The sequence below is a fragment of the Pelophylax lessonae genome (assembly GCF_965119305.1).
Source record: "Pelophylax lessonae genome assembly, chromosome: 3".
Lineage (NCBI taxonomy): Eukaryota > Metazoa > Chordata > Amphibia > Anura > Ranidae > Pelophylax > Pelophylax lessonae.
Window position 1 is genome coordinate 687652768 of NC_138770.1, and position 21432 is coordinate 687674199.

General features: G+C 52.3%; 1 protein-coding gene across 1 annotated transcript in view; it reads left to right on the forward strand.

Moving 5' to 3' along the window:
- CLIP4 (CAP-Gly domain containing linker protein family member 4) overlaps window positions 1-21432 on the forward strand; it is a 149934-nt gene that overhangs the window by 9999 nt on the left and 118503 nt on the right. Inside the window, 1 exon segment of the mRNA XM_082249783.1 lies at window positions 17930-18084. Coding sequence (XP_082105909.1) covers window positions 17946-18084 — 139 coding nt within the window. The 5' untranslated portion in view covers window positions 17930-17945.

Sequence of the window (21432 nt, forward strand, 5' to 3'; positions counted from 1 at the left end):
CTGTACTGGTATGGATTGGGTAATGTGTTAGGATCTATACTGGTATGGACTGGATAATGTGTTAGGATCTATACTGGTATGGATTGGGGAATGTGTTAGCATCTATACTGGTATGGACTGGGTCATGTGGTAGGTTATATACTGGTATGGACTGTGTAATTTGTTTAGGATCTATACTGGTATGGACTGGGTAATGTGTTAGCCTCTATACTGGTATGGACTGGGGAATGTGTTAGCATCTATACTGATATGGACTGGGTCATGTGGTAGGTTATATACGGGTATGGACTGGGTCATGTGTTAGGATCTATACTGGTATGGACTGGGTAATGTGTTAGGATCTATACTGGTATGGACTGGGTAATGTGTTAGGATCTATACTGGTATGGACTGGGTGACGTGTTAGGATCTATACTGGTATGGACTGGGTAATGTGTATCTATACTGGTATGGACTGGTTAATCTGTTAGGATCTATACTGGTATGGACTGGGTATGGACTGGGTAATGTGTTAGGATCTATACTGGTATGGACTGGGTAATGTGTTAGGATCTATACTGGTATGGACTTGGTATGTGTTAGGATCTATACTGGTATGGACTGGTTAATGTGTTAGGATTTATACTGGTATGGACTGGGTAATGTGTTAGGATTTATACTGGTATGGACTGGGTAAGGTGTTAGGATCTATACTGGTATGGACTGGGTAATGGTGTTAGGATCTATACTGGTATGGACTGGGTAATGTGTTAGGATCTATACTGGTATGGACTGGGTAATGGTGTTAGGATCTATACTGGTATGGACTGGATAATGTGTTAGGATCTATACTGGTATGGACTGGGTAATGTGTTAGGCTCTATACTGGTATAGACTGGGTAATGTGTTAGGATCTATACTGGTATGGACTGGGTAATGTGTTAGGCTCTATACTGGTATGGACTGGGTAATGTGTTAGGCTCTATACTGGTATGGACTGGGTAATGGTGTTAGGATCTATACTGGTATGGGCTGGGTAATGTGTTAGGCTCTATACTGGTATAGACTGGGTAATGTGTTAGGATCTATACTGGTATGGACTGGATAATGTGTTAGGATCTATACTGGTATGGACTGGGGAATGCGTTAGGATCCGTACTGGTATGGACTGGGGAATGCGTTAGGATCCGTACTGGTATGGACTGGATAATGTGTTAGGATCTATACTGGTATGGATTGGGGAATGTGTTAGCATCTATACTGGTATGGACTGGGTCATGTGGTAGGTTATATACGGGTATGGACTGGGTCATGTGGTAGGTTATATACTGGTATGGACTGTGTAATTTGTTTAGGATCTATACTGGTATGGACTGGGTAATGTGGTAGGATCTACAGTGGATATAAAAAGTCTACACACCCCTGTTAATATGTCTGCTTTCTGTGATGTAAAAAAATGAGACAAAGTTAAATAATTTCAGAACTTTTTCCACCTTTAATGTAAAGGTACACTGCTTCCATGTGACTGATGAGACCTTATTGAACCCAGCTGGTCAGCATACTGCCCTGCTGACTATACTCTCCAGTAGGGGGAGTGGAGGTGGCCACCCCACATGTCTCAGGTTTGGTATTTTAGGAGATAAAACTTTGCAGTCTGCACACGGCCGGCAAACTTATCCGAAAGGTAGAGCGCCATTTTTGTCTGACCCCCCCCCCAACCCACCAATATATCACCAGGACCCCCAGACAGGAGGGGACCCCACACCCGCCCATCCTGTATATAGAGGTCCAGTGAAAGGTTGCAGCTCCCAGCACTCCCTACTCTTCATTGGCTTCATAAATCTCACCGACCCACCCAGAGCTGTCCTTCTATTGTACATTGTATGCGGAATCCTGCTAAATAATGGAGAGGCCCCCTGTTGCAGGGCGCGGGCTGTGGAGAGGCCCCCTGTTGCAGGGCGCGGGCTGGGGAGAGGCCCCCTGTTGCAGGGCGCGGGCTGGGGAGAGGCCCCCTGTTGCAGGGCGCGAGCTGGGGAGAGGCCCCATGTCGCTGGGCGCGGGCTGTGGAGAGGCCCCCTGTTGCAGGGCGCGGGCTGGGGAGAGGCCCCAGGTCGCTGGGCGCAGGTGTACAGATCTGGGAACTCAGCACAGGGATGGTGGAAACTGCCATTCCACTTCTTGACAGCGAGGTGTGAGGTTGCTGGTTCCTTTGCTCATGTGCTTTCAGAAGCCAGGGGCTAGAGTTGCTTCTCTGCCCCAGGAGGGATGCAGGATCCTGGCGGGGCCCCCTGGATAGGCCTGAGACTAGGCCTCAGTCTATGGAAGACATGGAGCTCAGCCCAAGGAGAGATGAATCCCTGTCTACCTTTAGACGGAGGATTGTGGACAAGCTGACGCGGATTGAGAAAGAGGAGGAGAAATTGGCAACTTTAAAAGCTGAATTTAAAAAGAAAAAGCTGTTTTGTGCCAAACTGTACAGCAAGAAGAGACCGGCTCTGAGGCCTGAATTGAAGCTTTGAGGAAGCAGAAAGAGCCGGTGAGCTCTCTGAAGGAAAGCAGTGGACCATTTAAGGAGAAATACAGGAATGAGGAACGTTTCAGCCGTATGAGGAGAGGAGTCGTTTCCAGCATGGAGAGTGACCCAGTCAGTGAGGAGAAAGTGGGCCTGGAGGATGAGCCCAGCTCTTCAACACCTCAGACATCTGCTGAGCCCCCAATGGTGGAGGCCTCTGTCTCCCTCCCTCTGCAGCAGCATGTGGAACATCTGAGCCGGAGGTTGAGGGGGGTACTGGCATGTTGGAGTTCATCGCTGAGCTGGAATCCCCTCTGGATGGAAGAAAGTTCAATTTTTCTGCGGATTCCTCAGATGAGGAGATGGATACCGTTCCTCGCCCTGTGAAAGAGAGACCTGTGGAGAGAGGAAGATTTACCATAAAATCTGCAACAACCAGGAGGAAGTTTGATCCCACCATCAGCCATGACACAGCAGAGGTAACACAGCAAGCAGGTACGGTGTGTGTGCAAGGTGGTGATGTGAACTTTATTAATGACAATGTGCTTGCTGAGGGTTGTAGTGCTATGGGCTGTCAGCCCACACCCATAGACAATGTGCAGCATGCAGTGCAACCTGATGCACCTGCTAAAAAACTCCACTTTTAAATGCAATTGGTGGAAAAACTGAAAATAACTGAGCTTCTGGTTGAAGAGTCTGCAAAGAGGAGCACCATGGAGCTTTGCCTGGACCAGATACAGTGGCTGCTCCTGAGAATGGTGGAGGAGATGCTGGGAGCAGTAGTGCTACAACTGGCTGGGAGTCTGCAGTAGACAAGACTGTGATTGAACCCAGGAAAGCAGCTGAGTGCTTAGAGCAGGGGGAGGGGGTGGGTCTTGTCTCTGCTGCTCCAAAGACTGCAAGGGTTGTTTTCAGGCTTCTTGTCAGCAGGTGTGGCTGTGTCTAAAGACTGCTGTAATTGCTGGTGGTATGTCTGGGAGGAAAACTTATGCTGGTGCTGCTGCAGGATCTGGGAGAGGGGAGCAAGCAGGGAAGGAGCATGGAAATGTTTTACCTTCCTCATTATTTAAAAGGAGGAATGTTGTGCAGCTTCGATGGGAGGGTGAGGGTATTCCCCCATATAGGAGAGCCATGGTTGATAAGATTCTGCAGATGGGGTTTGAACACGCAGATATCTTCGCCCTGATCAGTCCGACCGGCTCCTATGAGTATGATTTGTCCTTTATCTGTCCGGAGTCTTTGGACATATTTTGGGAAAAATATGAACGTGTGTGTAGGAGCTGGAAAGGGCTCATCCCCAAGGTTGTATCATGCCAGCCTCTTAAAATGGTGACAATTCTTGTCCGCAATGAATCCATACCACAAGGGGATTTATCCGTATGGTTGAGGAGATATGGAGACATCCTGAGCCCCTTACAGAAAATTGTGGTTGATCAGGGAATATGGACGGGGGGGGGGGGGGGGTCTATGCTGCTAAAACTGAGAGTCATTGACAATGTCATCCAGCATCTGCCATCCTCAGCTTTCCTAGGGAGGGACAGACTGACCATATTCTATCCAGGCCAGCCAAAGCTGTGCAATAAGTGTGGGGATAAAGGGCACTTTGCATCCTCCTGTCCAGTAATGAAATGCTCTGTGTCAGGATTTAGGGCATTTGGCAAAAGATTGCAATCTTATAAGGTGCAACCTGTGCAATGCGGTGGGGCATCCTTATAGTCAGTGTCCTGAGGCAATGCACAACCAGCCTGAGCTCATGAGAGAGTTCTTCCGTCTGGACATGGAGGATGCTCAGAGTTCAGCAGCTAGGGTGCCTGCGATTCCCTCCGAGTCTGTGCCAATGCCCAGTGTGTCAGTGTCTTCCCAGTCTGTGGCGCCCCAGTCTGTGCCAATTCCCAGTGTGTCAGTGTCTTCCCAGTCTGTGGCGCCCCAGTCTGTGCATTTGCCTAGTGTGCCTGTGTCTTCCCAGTCTGTATCTAATGTATCGGTTACTAAGAATGTGTCCAATCCTTCTGTGTCTGTGTCCTCCAAAATTGCAGAGGTGCTGAGGCAGGGGCATCAAGTACAGTGCCAGTCCCCCCCCCCCCCTAGACATTGCAGGGCTTTTATTAGGGACCATGGGGTGCAGAGGAGTGGGGAGAATGGTGAAGAGGCTGGCCTGGTGGTAGATAAGGTAAGGGAGAGTGGGGGTGAAGGGGAGGGTGAGAGTGGGGAAACTGTTATTTCCAATTTGTCCAAGGATGATGTGGAATGGTTGGAGGAGAAAAGGAAGAAGGGCAAAAGAAGGAAAAAAAAGTGTTCAGCTACCCACAGTCCTAATGTTTTGCCTTTGACAAATAAGTTTGGGGTCCTGTCAGATGATGACGATGAATGGGGCTCATTGAGTACAGCGTCTGATATGGATGATGAGTCGCAGGGTGCACTGAAGCGCACTGGTTCTCCAGGGGGAGAGAGTAGTCAGGCTAAGACACGGCTGCCTCAATTATCCTCCGTTAAAAGTGGCACCCAATAATGTTGTCAGCTTAAAATCAGTCATAAAATATAATGTCTGATAAAAGGCTCCATGCATGGTGATGTTCCTTAGTCTGGCTCTCTCGTAGGGTTTATGCTGTGCGCAATTTGGTTTATTTATTATGTTCTTGTTTTGTATAGTTATATTCAATTATTTTGTAAATATGTTATTTATTATGGTTTTATTGTATATACGTTGTTGTTTGTAAGAATTTCCAATAAACAAAATTAACCCCTCATAATGGGCACAGCGGGGGTACAGACCCGGGAACTCAGCACAGGGATGGAGGGAACCCCTCATAATGGGCACAGCGGGTGTACAGACCCGGAAACTCAGCACAGGGATGGTGGGAACCCCTCATAATGGGCACAGAGGGTGATCCAGCACACAGTGGAGTCGGGTTGGGGGGGGGGGGGACTATATTTTCTAGTGATTGGTGGATTCTATTTATAAGGAAAGTTCTGACAATTCCTGAAATACGGATTTTTATCCTCGGAGAGTCTGAAGTTTGTAGATTGTAATTGGTGAAGTTCTCCATTGGAGGGTGCTGCGGATGTCCCCCCCCCCTCCCCCCATTAGAAGGAATGTGTCCCGAGACCTCTGGAAGATGCTGTAATGGGATATAATAGGGGGGTGATTAATCCTTCCCATCCCCCGCTATGATGATCTCATTTCTCAATCCTCCATCCTATTATCGCCCATCTGTCACATCTCATCCCGCTGCCAGGAACGCCGGGTGCCGCTTTCACCACGCTGACAGGAGGGGGGGGGGGAGGGTGCATGGCATGGTGAAGTCACTCGACTCTCCCCCCCCCCCCTATAGTAGAGAGGATCAGATCAATATTTGGTGATCCATTCATCTACCAATAACTCGTTGTAAATCGTTTTCTAAAAGTGTTTTTTAAAACTTCCTTCCCATTCTATTCCTCAGTCTCCCCTCCCCCAGTGATCAGACTGTACATTGTAACTTTGTAGAAGGAGGAGGAGACATTTCCTCAGTCTCCCCTCCCCCAGGGATCTGACTGTACATTGTAACTTTGTAGAAGGGGGAGGAGTCATTTTTAGAACTCCATCAAATAATAAAAGTGTGACTAAATACAGGAGGCAGTTTTTGACAATTCCTTTATTAAAAAAGCAAAATAATAAGTTTCCCCCGGTGTAGATTCATCGTCCATCACAATGACCCCCCCCCCCCCCCCGCCATCCCGGGACAGCACAACTGAGGCATGCATGAGAGCTCCCCCGGCCTTAAAGCACCCCTCCCCCATGTTGAGGTATGTGCCCGCTATAGTGAAGTACATTTCCTGACCTCTCGGGCTGCAGGCTTGGATGAGGGTCTGGAATAGATTTCGGGGGGACCCAATGCCATTTTTTTAAAACAAAATGTTGGCGTGGGGGTTTCCCTCAAAATCCATAAAAGACACAAAGGGTCCGGTATGGATTGGGGGGGGGGGGAGGGGGGGGGTATGGATTTCTGATTGCTGGGATTTCTTTGTTACATTCAGGTGTCAGTGGAGAGCCCCGCTAACAGCTGATGACTCCTCGGTTGTTAGAGATCGCAGCGGCCGCTCCTTACCAACCAGTACACTTCAATACCGCGTTCCTCAACCACTGCTTAACCCCCCCTCCCCCTTCCCCTTCCTAACCCCCCAATACCGGGAACTCCTCCCCCTTCCCCTTCCTAACCCCCCAATACCGGGAACTCCTCCCCCTTCCCCTTCCTAACCCCACTAATACCGGGAACCCCTCCCCCTTCCCCTTCCGAACCCCTTCCCCTTCCTAACCCCCTAATACCGGGAACCCCTCCCCCTTCCCCTTCCTAACCCCCTAATACCGGGAACCCCTCCCCCTTCCCCTTCCGAACCCCTTCCCCTTCCTAATCCCCTAATACCGGAAACCCCTCCCCCTTCCCCTTCCGAACCCCTCCCCCTTCCCCTTCCTAACCCCCCAATACCGGGAACCCCTCCCCCTTCCCCTTCCTAACCCCCCCCAATACCGGGAACCCCTCCCCCTTCCCCTTCCGAACCCCTCCCCCTTCCCCTTCCAAACCCCCCAATACCGGGAACCCCTCCCCCTTCCCCTTCCTAACCCCCCTAATACCGGGAACCCCTCCCCCTTCCTACCCAGGCCAATTCTCAGCTTTCAGCGCTGTCACACTTTGAATGACAGTTACGCCGTCATAGTACACTGTATCCATATGACATTTTTATCATTTTTCCTGAGACAGAGCTTTTTCTTTTGGTGGCATTTAGTCGCCTCCTAATAAATAAATAAATAAATCTAAATATATTCTTTTGTAAACGGGGAAAAAAGACTGAAAATTGTGAAGAAAAAAACAAAAGTTATTTCTGTTTTTAAAATTTTGTGAATAAGAAATCATTCTTTTCTCTTTCACTGACAGCCATCACTGGTGGGCAGCATTGGTAGGTGGAACTGGTTGGCGGCACGGATTGGCTGCACTGATTGGTGGCACTGATTGATGGCACTGGTGGGCACTGATTTGTGGGTACTAATTGGCCACACTGGTTGGGGGGCACAGATTGGTGGCACGGATTGGCAGCACTAGTGGGCACTGACGGCACTGGTTGGCGGCGCAGATTGGTTGCACTGATTGGTGGCACAGATTGGCATCACTAGTGGCACTGGCAGTACTGGTTGGCAGCATTGATTGGCGGCACTGATTCGTGGGTACTAATTGGCGGCACTGGTGGGCACAGGTTGGTGGGTACTAATTGGCGGCACAGTTTGGGGGCACTGGTGGGCACAGGTTGGGGGCACTGGTGGGCATTGATGGGCAGCACTGGTGGGCACTGTTGGGGCTGCACTGATGATCAGTGCCCTGGTTGTCAGTGTAGATGCCCCCTCTGTGGATTTTCCAGTTTTTGGCTCTGTGTCTGTGTCCTCTCTGAGCTGCTGTCAGTGCTGGAAGTGGAGTGACCCTGGGTGATGCCTGAACAAACATGGTGCCGTCCTCGTGTCATTGTCAGTGGGAGTATTGTGGTCTATGGGACGGGTGATAGACTGACACATTGCTCCGCATGAATCCGCTTCACATGAAAACATACACTGAGAGAAAAAAAGTATGTGACCCCCCTGCTGATTTTGTACGTTTGCCCACTGACAAAGAAATGATCAGTCTATAATTTTATTGGTCGGTTTATTTTAGCAGTGAGTGAAGGAATAACAACAAAAATATCCAGAAAAACGCATTTCAAAAAAGTTTTATAAATTGATTTGCATTTAATGAGTGAAATAAGTATTTGATCCCCGACCAATCAGCAGATTTCTGGCTCCCAGGTGTCTTCTATACAGGTAATGAGCTGAGATTAGGAGGATTCTCTTATAGGGAGTGCTCCTAATCTCAGCTTGTTACCTGTATAAAAGACACCTGTCCACAGAATCAACCAATCAGATTCCAATCTCTCCACCATGGCCAAGACCAAAGAGCTGTCCAAGGATGTCAGGGAGAAGATTGTAGACCTACACAAGGCTGGAATGGCTACAAGACCATCGCCAAGCAGCTTGGTGAGAGGTGACAACAGTTGGTTGGAAGAAACAGAAAATAACTGTCAGTCTCCCTCAGTCTGGGGCTCCATGGAAGATCTCACCTCGTGGAGGTTCAATGATGATGGAGAACGCTGAGGAATCAGCCCAGAACTACACAGGAGAATCTTCTCAATGATCTCAGCTGGGACCATCGTCACCAAGAAAACAATTGGTAACACACTACCCCATGGAGGACTGAAATCCTGCAGCTCCCACAAGGTCTCCCTGCTCAGGAAATCACATGGTACAGCCCGTCTGAAGTTTGCTAATGAACATCTGAATGATTCAGAGGAGAACTGGGTGAAAGTGTTGTGGTCGGATGAGACCAAATCCGAACTCTTTGGCATCAACTCAACTCGCTGTGATTGGAGGAGGAGGAATGCTGCCTGTGACGCCAAGAACACCATCCCCCACCGTCACACATGGAGGAGGAAACTTTATGCTTTGGGGGTGTTTTTCTGCTTAAGGGACAACTTCACCACATCAAAGGGATGATGGGCGGGGCCATGTACCATCAAATCCTGGGTTAGAACCTCCTTCCCTCAGCCTGGGCATTGAAGATGGGTCATGGATGGGTCTTCCAGCATGACAATGACCCAAAACACACGGCCAAGGCATCAAAGGAGTGGCTCAAGAAGAAGCACATTAAGGTCATGGAGTGGCCCAGCCAGTCTCCAGACCTTAATCCCATAGAAAATATGTGGAGGGAGCTGAAGGTTCGAAGTTACCAAACATCAGCCTTGGAGAAGATCTGCAAAGAGGAGAAAATCCCTCCTGAGATGTGTGAGAACCTGGGGGCCAACTACAAGAAACGTCTGACCTCTGTGACCCCCAACTACAAGAAACGTCTGACCTCTGTGACCCCAACTACAAGAAACGTCTGACCTCTGTGACCCCCCAACTACAAGAAACGTCTGACCTCTGTGCTTCCCTCTACAAGAAACGTCTGACCTCTGTGACCCCCCAACTACAAGAAACGTCTGACCTCTGTGCTTCCCTCTACAAGAAACGTCTGACCTCTGTGACCTCTGACCTCTGATTGCCAACAAGGATTTCTCCACCAACTACTAAGGGGTCAAATACTTATTTCACTCATTAAAATTAGACTGATCATTTCTTTGTCAGCAGGCAAACCTACAAAATCATTGGGGGATGAAATATTATTTCCCTCCCTGTAAATCCGATCTTCTGCTGTAAAAGAAACCCCTGGAATGACGGAACTTTCTGTGCTGATCTCCTGGCGGCGGCCATGTTGGTCCTCCGGGTTGAATATTTGGACTGTCGGTCCATCCTGCTGGTCATTCTCAGAAAGTAGAAGGTATGAGTCCAGCAATGCCCCCCCCCCCCCCCCCGTGTGTCATGTCAGGTCCTCTTTAAGGCTTGGTATGGAGTTTGTGGAAATTGAAGCTGTGTTGGTGCCCCCCTCCTCCTGCTTGTTGTCCTCTGATTTGCCCCCCCCCCCCCCAATAGGACAGCGAGGGATCGAATGACAAACAAGCCCAGGACTTGGCATGAGTCCAGAATTCCCGGAACTCCGACCTCATCATGCCGGGAACACGATCCGCTGCCTGGCCAGGTGGAGGGTTGTTAGTGGGGCTCTCAGGGGGGCCCCCTAGTGGTCACACATGGCCCCCAGGGTCTGCAATCTGCTCTATTATTGGCCTCAATGTTTGTATTTCCATTCCCCCCTCCATTCCTGGTTCCAATCACTTGTTTTCCTCACCAGGTCTTCTGTGAGACGGCCGATCCTCAGAGGAGTGATTGGATGTCTCTCAGGGACACGCCCCCCCCTTTTTATAGTGCCTAGCAGAGTTTCCCTGCCCCCCCCCCCCACCTATTTATATATGTAGAGGGGTCATAGCTGGCTGTCAGTGGATGGTGCATAGACTGGGGGGTTCCCTCCTCGTTACTGCGGGGCGGATAAAATCTTGTAGTATTCTGGAGACTCCCTCCCCCCCCCCCTGTCCAGTCGGATTCCAGGTATTGTTACATAAATACATTGTATATGTATATTCCATAGCTGCGGGATCCTTCTATTACACTGCGACTACACCACTCCTACGCTGCGACGACACCACTCCTACGCTGCGACGACACCGTTCCTACGCTGCGACGACACCGTTCCTACGCTGCGACGACACCGTTCCTACGCTGCGACGACACCGTTCCTACGCTGCGACGACACCGTTCCTACGCTACTACTACACCGTTCCTACACTGCTACTACACCGTTCCTACGGGACGGTCTCTGGATGGGGTCTGGGGGACGGTCTCTGGATGGGGTCTGGGGGACGGTCTCTGGATGGGGTCTGGGGGACGGTCTCTGGATGGGGTCAGGGGGACGGTCTCTGGATGGGGTCAGGGGGACGGTCTCTGGATGGGGTCAGGGGGACGGTCTCTGGATGGGGTCAGGGGGACGGTCTCTGGATGGGGTCAGGGGGACGGTCTCTGGATGGGGTCAGGGGGACGGTCTCTGGATGGGGTCAGGGGGACGGTCTCTGGATGGGGTCTGGGGGACGGTCACTGGATGGGGGTCTGGGGGACGGTCACTGGATGGGGGTCTGGGGGACGGTCTTTGGATGGGGGTCTGGGGGACGGTCTTTGGATGGGGGTCTGGGGGACGGTCTCTGGATGGGGTCTGGGGGACGGGGTCTGGGGGACGGTCTCTGGATGGGGTCTGGGGGACGGTCTCTGGATGGGGTCTGGGGGGCGGTCTCTGGATGGGGTCTGGGGGGCGGTCTCTGGATGACGGTCTCTGGATGGGGTCTGGGGGGCGGTCTCTGGATGACGGTCTCTGGATGGGGTCCGGGGGACAGTCTCTGGATGGGGTCCGGGGGACGGTCTCTGGATGGGTCTGTAGAGCGCAGTTCTGCCTCTCCCGGGGATGATTGCGGGTGGCCGGCGGACATTGGGACCACCAGAGATTTAAGACCTTATTGGTGGGAAGAAACACAGCCCCTTCACACAGAGACAGAGCTGAGGCTGTCAATCACAGGCTGTGTGCTGGAGATCCCTCACCTCTTTGGATGGGGTCTGGGGGACGGTCTCTGGATGGGTCTGGGGGACGGTCTTTGGTTGGGGTCTCTGGATGGGGTCTGGGGGACGGTCTCTGGATGGGTGTCTGGGGGACGGTCTTTGGATGGGGGTCTGGGGGACGTTCTCTGGATGGGGTCTGGGGGACGGTCTCTGGATGGGGTCTGGGGGACGGTCTCTGGATGGGGTCTGGGGGACGGTCACTGGGTGGGTCTGGGGGACGGTCACTGGGTGGGTCTGGGGGATGGTCTCTGGATGGGGTCTGGGGGACGGTCTCTGGATGGGGGTCTGGGGGACGGTCTCTGGATGGGGGTCTGGGGGACGGTCTCTGGATGGGGGTCTGGGGGACGGTCTCTGGATGGGGGTCTGGGGGACGGTCTCTGGATGGGGGTCTGGGGGACGGTCTCTGGATGGGGGTCTGGGGGACGGTCTCTGGATGGGGTCTGGGGGACGGTCTCTGGATGGGGGTCTGGGGGACGGTCTCTGGATGGGGGTCTGGGGGACGGTCTCTGGATGGGGGTCTGGGGGACGGTCTCTGGATGGGGTCTGGGGGACGGTCTCTGGATGGGGTCTGGGGGACGGTCTCTGGATGGGGTCTGGGGGACGGTCTCTGGATGGGGTCTGGGGGACGGTCTCTGGTTGGGGTCTGGGGGACGGGGTCTGGGGGACGGTCTCTGGATGGGTCTGGGGGACGGTCTCTGGATGGGGTCTGGGGGACGGTCTCTGGATGGGGTCTGGGGGACGGTCTCTGGATGGGGTCTGGGGGGCGGTCTCTGGATGGGGTCTGGGGGGCGGTCTCTGGATGACGGTCTCTGGATGGGGTCTGGGGGGCGGTCTCTGGATGACGGTCTCTGGATGGGGTCCGGGGGACGGTCTCTGGATGGGGTCCGGGGGACGGTCTCTGGATGGGTCTGTAGAGCACAGTTCTGCCTCTCCCGGGGATGATTGCGGGTGGCCGGCGGACATTGGGACCACCAGAGATTTAAGACCTTATTGGAGGGAAGAAACACAGCCCCTTAACACAGAGACAGAGCTGAGGCTGTCAATCACAGGCTGTGTGCTGGAGATCCCTCACCTCTTTGGATGGGGTCTGGGGGACGATCTTTGGTTGGGGTCTGGGGGACGGTCTCTGGATGGGTCTGGGGGACGGTCTGGGGGACGGTCTTTGGTTGGGGTCTGGGGGACGGTCTCTGGATGGGGTCTGGGGGACGGTCTTTGGTTGGGGTCTGGGGGACGGTCTATGGATGGGTGTGGTGGATGGGGGACGGTCTCTGGATGGGGTCCGGGGGACGGTCTCTGGATGGGTCTGGGGGGACGGTCTCTGGATGGGTCTGGGGGGACGGTCTCTGGATGGGTCTGGGGGGACGGTCTCTGGATGGGGATGGGGTCTGGGGGACGGTCTCTGGATGGGGTCTGGGGGACGGTCTCTGGATGGGGTCTGGGGGGCGGTCTCTGGATGACGGTCTCTGGATGGGGTCTGGGGGACGGTCTCTGGATGGGTGTGGTGGACGGTCTCTGGATGGGGTCCGGGGGACGGTCTCTGGATGGGTGTGGTGGACGGTCTCTGGATGGGTCTGGGGGGACAGTCTCTGGATGGGTCTGGGGGGACGGTCTCTGGATGGGTCTGGGGGGACGGTCTCTGGATGGGTCTGGGGGGACGGTCTCTGGATGGGTCTGGGGGGACGGTCTCTGGATGGGTCTGGGGGGACGGTCTCTGGATGGGTCTGGGGGATGGGGTCTGGGGGACGGTCTCAGGATGGGGTCTGGGGGACGGTCTCTGGATGGGGTCTGGGTGACGGTCTCTGGATGGGGTCTGGGGGACGGTCTCTGGATGGGGTCTGGGGGGCGGTCTCTGGATGACGGTCTCTGGATGGGGTCTGGGGGACGGTCTCTGGATGGGTGTGGTGGACGGTCTCTGGATGGGGTCCGGGGGACGGTCTCTGGATGGGTGTGGTGGACGGTCTCTGGATGGGGTCTGGGGGGACGGTCTCTGGATGGGTCTGGGGGGACGGTCTCTGGATGGGTGTGGGGGACGGTCTCTGGATGGGGTCTGGGGGACGGTCTCTGGATGGGGTCTGGGGGACGGTCTCTGGATGGGGTCTGGGGGACGGTCTCTGGATGGGGTCTGGGGGACGGTCTCTGGATGGGGTCTGGGGGGCGGTCTCTGGATGGGGTCTGGGGGACGGTCTCTGTATGGGGTCTGGGGGGCGGTCTCTGGATGACGGTCTCTGGATGGGGTCTGGGGGACGGTCTCTGGATGGGTGTGGTGGACGGTCTCTGGATGGGTCTGGGGGGACGGTCTCTGGATGGGAATGGGGTCTGGGGGACGGTCTCTGGATGGGGTCTGGGGGACGGTCTCTGGATGGGGTCTGGGGGGCGGTCTCTGGATGACGGTCTCTGGATGGGGTCTGGGGGACGGTCTCTGGATGGGTGTGGTGGACGGTCTCTGGATGGGGTCCGGGGGACGGTCTCTGGATGGGTCTGGGGGGACGGTCTCTGGATGGGTCTGGGGGGACGGTCTCTGGATGGGTCTGGGGGGACGGTCTCTGGATGGGTCTGGGGGGACGGTCTCTGGATGGGTCTGGGGGGACGGTCTCTGGATGGGTCTGGGGGGACGGTCTCTGGATGGGTCTGGGGGGACGGTCTCTGGATGGGTCTGGGGGATGGGGTCTGGGGGACGGTCTCAGGATGGGGTCTGGGTGACGGTCTCTGGATGGGGTCTGGGGGACGGTCTCTGGATGGGTGTGGTGGACGGTCTCTGGATGGGGTCCGGGGGACGGTCTCTGGATGGGTCTGGGGGGACGGTCTCTGGATGGGGTCTGGGGGACGGTCTCTGGATGGGGTCTGGGGGACGGTCTCTGGATGGGGTCTGGGGGACGGTCTCTGGATGGGGTCTGGGGGACGGTCTCTGGATGGGGTCCGGGGGACGGTCTCTGGATGGGTGTGGTGGACGGTCTCTGGATGGGGTCCGGGGGACGGTCTCTGGATGGGTCTGGGGGGACGGTCTCTGGATGGGGTCTGGGGGACGGTCTCTGGATGGGTGTGGGGGACGGTCTCTGGATGGGGTCTGGGGGACGGTCTCTGGATGGGGTGTGGGGGACGGTCTCTGGATGGGGTGTGGGGGACGGTCTCTGGATGGGGTCTGGGGGACGGTCTCTGGATGGGGTCTGGGGGACGGTCTCTGGATGGGGTCTGGGGGACGGTCTCTGGATGGGGTCTGGGGGACGGTCTCTGGATGGGGTCTGGGGGGCGGTCTCTGGATGGGGTCTGGGGGACGGTCTCTGGTTGGGTGTGGTGGACGGTCTCTGGATGGGTGTGGTGGACGGTCTCTGGATGGGTGTGGTGGACGGTCTTTGGATGGGGTCTGGGGGACGGTCTTTGGATGGGGTCTGGGGGACGGTCTCTGGATGGGGTCTGGGGGACGGTCTTTGGTTGGGGTCTGGGGGACGGTCTCTGGATGGGTCTGGGGGACGGTCTTTGGTTGGGGTCTGGGGGACGGTCTTTGGTTGGGGTCTGGGGGACGGTCTTTGGTTGGGGTCTGGGGGACGGTCTTTGGTTGGGGTCTGGGGGACGGTCTTTGGTTGGGGTCTGGGGGACGGTCTTTGGTTGGGGTCTGGGGGACGGTCTTTGGTTGGGGTCTGGGGGACGGTCTTTGGTTGGGGTCCGGGGGACGGTCTTTGGTTGGGGTCCGGGGGACGGTCTTTGGTTGGGGTCCGGGGGACGGTCTCTGGATGGGTCCGGGGGACGGTCTCTGGATGGGTCCGGGGGACGGTCTCTGGATGGGTCTGTAGAGCGCAGTTCTGCCTCTCCCGGGGATGATTGCGGGTGCCGGCGGACATTGGGACCACCAGAGATTTAAGACCTTATTGGAGGGAAGAAATACAGCCCCTTCACACAGAGACAGAGCTGAGGCTGTCAATCACAGGCTGTGTGCTGGAGATCCCTCACCTGTCACCTTTTTTTTTTTTCTTGGTGTCAGGTAAACTTGTCTGAAGTGAGGTGGAGACTCATGCCGATAGCAGAGGAAGGAAGGGCGGGGCAGGAGGAGGAGATTCATGCGTATAGCAGAGGAAGGAGGGGGAGGAGACTCATGCAGAGGAAGGAGGGGAGGAGACTCATGCAGATAGCAGAGGAAGGAGGGGGAGGAGACTCATGCAGATAGCAGAGGAAGGAGGGGGAGGAGACTCATGCAGAGGAAGGAGGGGGAGGAGACTCATGCAGAGGAAGGAGGGGGAGGAGACTCATGCAGAGGAAGGAGGGGGAGGAGACTCATGCAGAGGAAGGAGGGGGAGGAGACTCATGCAGAGGAAGGAGGGGGAGGAGACTCATGCAGATAGCAGAGGGGGGAGGAGACTCATGCAGAGGAAGGAGGGGGAGGAGACTCATGCAGATAGCAGAGGAAGGAGGGGGAGGAGACTCATGCAGATAGCAGAGGAAGGAGGGGGAGGAGACTCATGCAGATAGCAGAGGAAGGAGGGGGAGGAGACTCATGCAGAGGAAGGAGGGGGAGGAGACTCATGCAGGGGGCAGCAGACAGAAATGGCACTCAGTGCTCTGGACTGAGATAAGCACACACTATAGAGGGATGTGCTTTATTCACATTTCACCCACTTTAATGCTACGTTTTATATCTGTGCATGTCAGGAATGAGATCTTCCTAGATATAACCCCCCCCCCCCATGTCAGGGATGTATAGGAAATCCTGCACTTTCCCCACACAGAGGAATGCTCTGCCCTTTAGCAGTTGTGTGGCGGTCCCAGAAATTGTCAATGCTCCCCCCCCCCCCCCACTCATCTGCACACGTGCGTTTTTCAGGCGCACCATATCGCATTGTGCTGCAGTTCGGCGCATTGTTTGGAAAGGAGTCAGGAACTTCTTTTTTGTGTTTCTGACGCATCGGGCAGCCAATTGAAATGAGGCACAGGAGTGTGCGCACGCTCTGTCACACCTGGAGGTGGGAACTGAGCCTGATGAGTCCTGAGCTCCATTCACATGTTACATTGTATCTGCCCGGAGCTCAGATCTGATACATTGTTATCTCTATGAAGATCAGGGGGGAAGTTGCACAGGAATTGGGGGTGGCATGCAAACTCCATGCAGAGCTCTGGAATCCAGCGCTGAGCTCTGTAACTTGCCTCATTTTTTCCCTCTTGACTCTTTAACCCCTTCAATACCGGGCACTTTTATCCTCTTCCTGGCCAGGCCAATTCTCAGCTTTCAGCGCTCTCACAGTTTGAATGACAATTGCGCAGTCATGCAACACTGTACTCAGATGACATTTTTATAGTTTTTTTATTTTTTTTAGACAGAGCTTTCTTTTGGTGGTATTTAATCACCACTGGGGGTTTTATTTTTTTGCTAGACAAACAAAAACCTTTTTTTTTTTTTTTTCAAGTTTGTTATAAAATTTTGTAAATTTTTTTTTTTTTTCTCCGGCTCTGATGGGGGCGGCTCTGGGGCGGGTCTGATGGGGCGGCTCTGTTGGGGCGGGTCTGATGGGGCGGCTCTGTTGGGGCGGCTCTGTTGGGGCGGCTCTGTTGGGGCGGCTCTGTTGGGGCGGCTCTGTTGGGGCGGCTCTGTTGGGGCGGCTCTGTTGGGGCGGCTCTGTTGGGGCGGCTCTGGGGCGGCTCTGTTGGGGCGGCTCTGTTGGGGCGGCTCTGTTTGGGGTGGCTCTGATGGAAGTGGCTCTGATGGGGGCGGCTCTGTTGGGGGGCGGCTCTGATGGGGGCGGCTCTGATGGGGGCGGCTCTGATTGGCGGCACTGTTGGGGCGGCTCTGATTATCATTGACGCCCCCTGTGTATATTTGCCAGTTATTGGCTCTCCTCTTCTCATGCACTGTCTGTGTGAGGAGAAGTTTGCTGATAACTGGCAAATCCTGTTTACATTGTGATCAGCTGTGATTGGACACTGCTAATCACGTGATAAAGAGCCGCTGTGATTGGCTCTTTACCCCATCTCAGATCACCTGACGCATGCTACAGTTGGGCGCACAGGCAGCGTGAGCCCGGGTGGACGTCATGTGACGGCCTCCTGGCAAAGTGCAGCTGCATTGTAGCTGTCATTCAGGTATAGCGTGGTCATGAACAGGTTAAAGTGAAAAACTCCAGCAGTGTTTATCCGTCCCGGGGATAATATGGGAGGATAGATGTGTTGGAGGAAGGGAAGTGTTGGAGGTCGGAGGTGATTGTTTTCCATTGGAGGCAGAGTAAGGCCGGTTAGAAGGGTACGGCACAGCTGCTATGGGGGGGAGGGGGGGGCGGCTATCAGTTTACTGTGGATTACGCAGCAGGACGCCGCTCTCTGTCAGGTTGCTGAGATCTCTTCTTCTTGTTGTTGTTTTCCTGCAGGTGGATCACCTGAAAAATGACCATTGAGGACCTGACCTCCCGCTACGGTGACAGCCAATCCCCTCCCATCCAGCACAGCTTCCAGGCTTCTGATTTGGACCCCAGTCAGCCAATCACCTTCTCTGTGGCTGCAGCACCCATGCCGTCCGACTGCGGTGAGTGGGGTGGGGATGGGGGGGGGCATTCATTGTTTGGTCATGGGGGGGTTCTGATTTTTTTTTTTTATCCCAAATTTGAAAGCTGAGCTCCAGGTATGAATAATACTCCATAGTGACATTCGTATGGATATCTCATTCCACACTGATGAGGAGGCATTATATGCTGCACTGATGGGCACTGATGAGGAGGTATTATATGCTGCACTGATGAGGAGGCATTTATATGCCACACTGATGAGGAGGCATTATATGCCGCACTGATGAGGAGGCATTATATGCCGCACTGATGAGGAGGCATTATATGCCGCACTGATGAGGAGGTATTATATGCTGCACTGATGAGGAGGTATTATATGCTGCACTGATGAGGAGGCATTATATGCCGCACTGATGAGGAGGCATTATATGCCGCACTGATGAGGAGGCATTATATGCCACACTGATGGGCACTGATGAGGAGGCATTTATATGCCACACTGATGAGATGGCAATAATATGCTGCACTGATAGGCGGCACTAATGGGCATTGATGAGCACAGATAGGCGGAACTGATTGGTGTCACTGATGGGCACTGTTGGTGCTGCACTAATGATCAGTGCCCTGATCCCTTGTGAGGAGATGCTGCTGATTGGCTCTCCTCTCCTCACACTCTGTGTGAGCCAAGGAGAGCTGATAAATGGCACTTCTATGTTTTTACATGTGACTGGCTGTGATTGGACACCGCAGATCACATGGGTAAAGACGAAAACAGAAAAATTCCCAGCTCAACTCACCAACCAGTCTGCTTACCAACCGAAAAGCAGGGGTTTAGTTGGCACACCTTTGCACACACATGTGTAAGCTGCAGGGTCACTTCACAGCCCCCGGTATTCCCTGCAGTCCTAACTCCTGTAGATCTGAGAGTCTGCACAGTGCTGGGCGTCCATTGTGCCCCCTGTGCCTTTTTAGGAGGGTTGGGGGCTGCCTCCAGGCCCCCCCTGCCCCCTATCTATCCATTAGTGCTCCCACTATGGAGACTCTCATAGATATACAGGAGGTTCATGCACACCTACATATGAAAAGGTTGATTGCGATCCATGTTACATATCACCACGCACGCGCTGCACGCACCGGCTCCTAACTTTTTTAGCCGTCTCCTAAATTCAAAGAAAATTTGTCCAAGTCCCGGTGTAAAATGTCAGCGCCATATACAGGAATGACCTGAGATCTATAAATCCCTGTAGTCGTTGGTGCATTACAGTGATGGCTGCCATCTTCTGGGTCCTCTGCTGAGTAACAGCCCCTCTGCACACTGACCACAGGGGGGCGCTTGTTTGGCCTCTCCCGCATTCACACAACACTGTATTTATTTTTATTCTCCACTAGAATGCCGTAAAAAAGAAAAAAAAAAAAACTCCCTTTTTTTTTTTTTTATTTTATTTTTTTGCTTATAAAAAGACATTATTTTCTAGACCCCCCCTTACTGTATTGGGGGGCTCAGATGTGGCTTTGACCTCCCCAAACAGCCACACCTCATTCAGTATTAGAAATGCTAGAAAAGACGGTCAGGAAACTTGGCACAGAAACTGATCTGGATGGGACTTTCCATATTCACAGATCAATCCTCATAAATTACATTTTATTCAAGACCGATCATAAAAAATATATGAATCCTATCTCAAGCTGCATAAACATTCCATGAGCAAAATATACCGGGTACAATTCTCTTTTATCCCAACGCGTTTCAAAATTGCTTTCTTAGGGGAAATGAGAATTTGTAGTAAAAGGGAAAAACAGGCAGAATATAATCACAGACCATCCCATTACCTAACAATACATGTAGATGGAAGATGTCATTTTATTATTGTATTTGTGATGTATTGGGACTGTTTGAGATATTATTATCTCTACAAATTCTCATTTCCCCTGAGGAAGAAAGCAATTTTGAAACACGTTGGGATAAAAGAATTGTACTTTAATGTCTTGATCATGGAATGTATATGCAGCTTGAGATATAAAAAATCTATTAAACATTACTCAAGCTGAATCTACATTCCGTGATCAAGACATTAAGTACAATTCTCTCTTATCCCAACGGGTTTCAAAATTGCTTTCTTCCTCAGGGGAAATGAGAATTTTTAGAGACAATAACAGCTCAAACAGTCCCAATACATCGCAAATACAACAATAAAACGACACGTTCCATCTACATGTATTGTTAGTGAATGGGATGGTCTATTTTTCCTTTTACTACAAATTCTCATTTCCCTTAAGAAAACAATTTTGAAATGCGTTGGGATAAAAGAATTGTGCTTACTGTCTTGATCACGGGATGTATATGCAGCTTGAGATATGAAAAAATATATTAAATATTACTCAAGCTGCATATACATTCTGTTATCATGATATGAAGTACGATTCTTTTATCCCAACGCGTTTCAAAATTGCTTTCTTCCTCTGAGCTATTATTGTCTCTACAAATTCTCAATTCCCCTGAGGAAGAAAGCAATTTGAAACGCGTTGGGATAAAAGAGAATTGTACTTCATGTCATGATAACAGAATGTATATTCAGCTTGAGTAATGTTTACTATATATTTTATATCTCAAGCTGCATATATATTCTGTGATCAAGACATTAAGTACAATTCTCTCATATCCCAACGCGTTTCAAAATTGCTTTCTTCCTCTTCTAGGAAATGAGAATTTGTAGAGACAATAATATCTCAAACAGCCCCAATACATCACAAATACAGCAATAAATGTACAATTATATGTTCTATCTACATTTATTGTTTGTTAATGGGACGGTCTGTGAAGATGTTCTGCCTGTTTTTCAGTCTCTACAAATGCTCATTTTCCTGAGGAAGAAAGTCATTTTGAAATGCGTTGGTACAAAAGGAATTTCTTCCCAGTATACAGAGCCTTGAAAAAGTATTCAAACCCCTTGAGATTTTCCACATTTTCTCATATTACAACCAAAAATGTAAATGTATTTTATTGGGATTTTCTGTGATAGACGACACAAAGTGGCCATAATTGTGAAGTGGAAGGAAAATGATAAATGATACAAATAAATCTGTGAAAAGTGTGGCTGCATTTGTATTCACCCCCCCCCCCCCCCTTTACTCTGATACCCCTAACTAAAATCTAGTGGAACCAATTACCTTCAGAAGTCACCAAATTAGTAAATAGAGTCCACCTGTGTGTAATGTAATCTCAGTATAAATACAGCTGTTCGGTGAAGCCCTCAGAGGTTTGTTAGAGAACCTTAGTGAATAAACCGCATCATGAAGGCCAAGGAACACAGCAGACAGTTCAGGGATAAGAGTATGGCACAACTGCAACCCTACCAAGACATGACCGT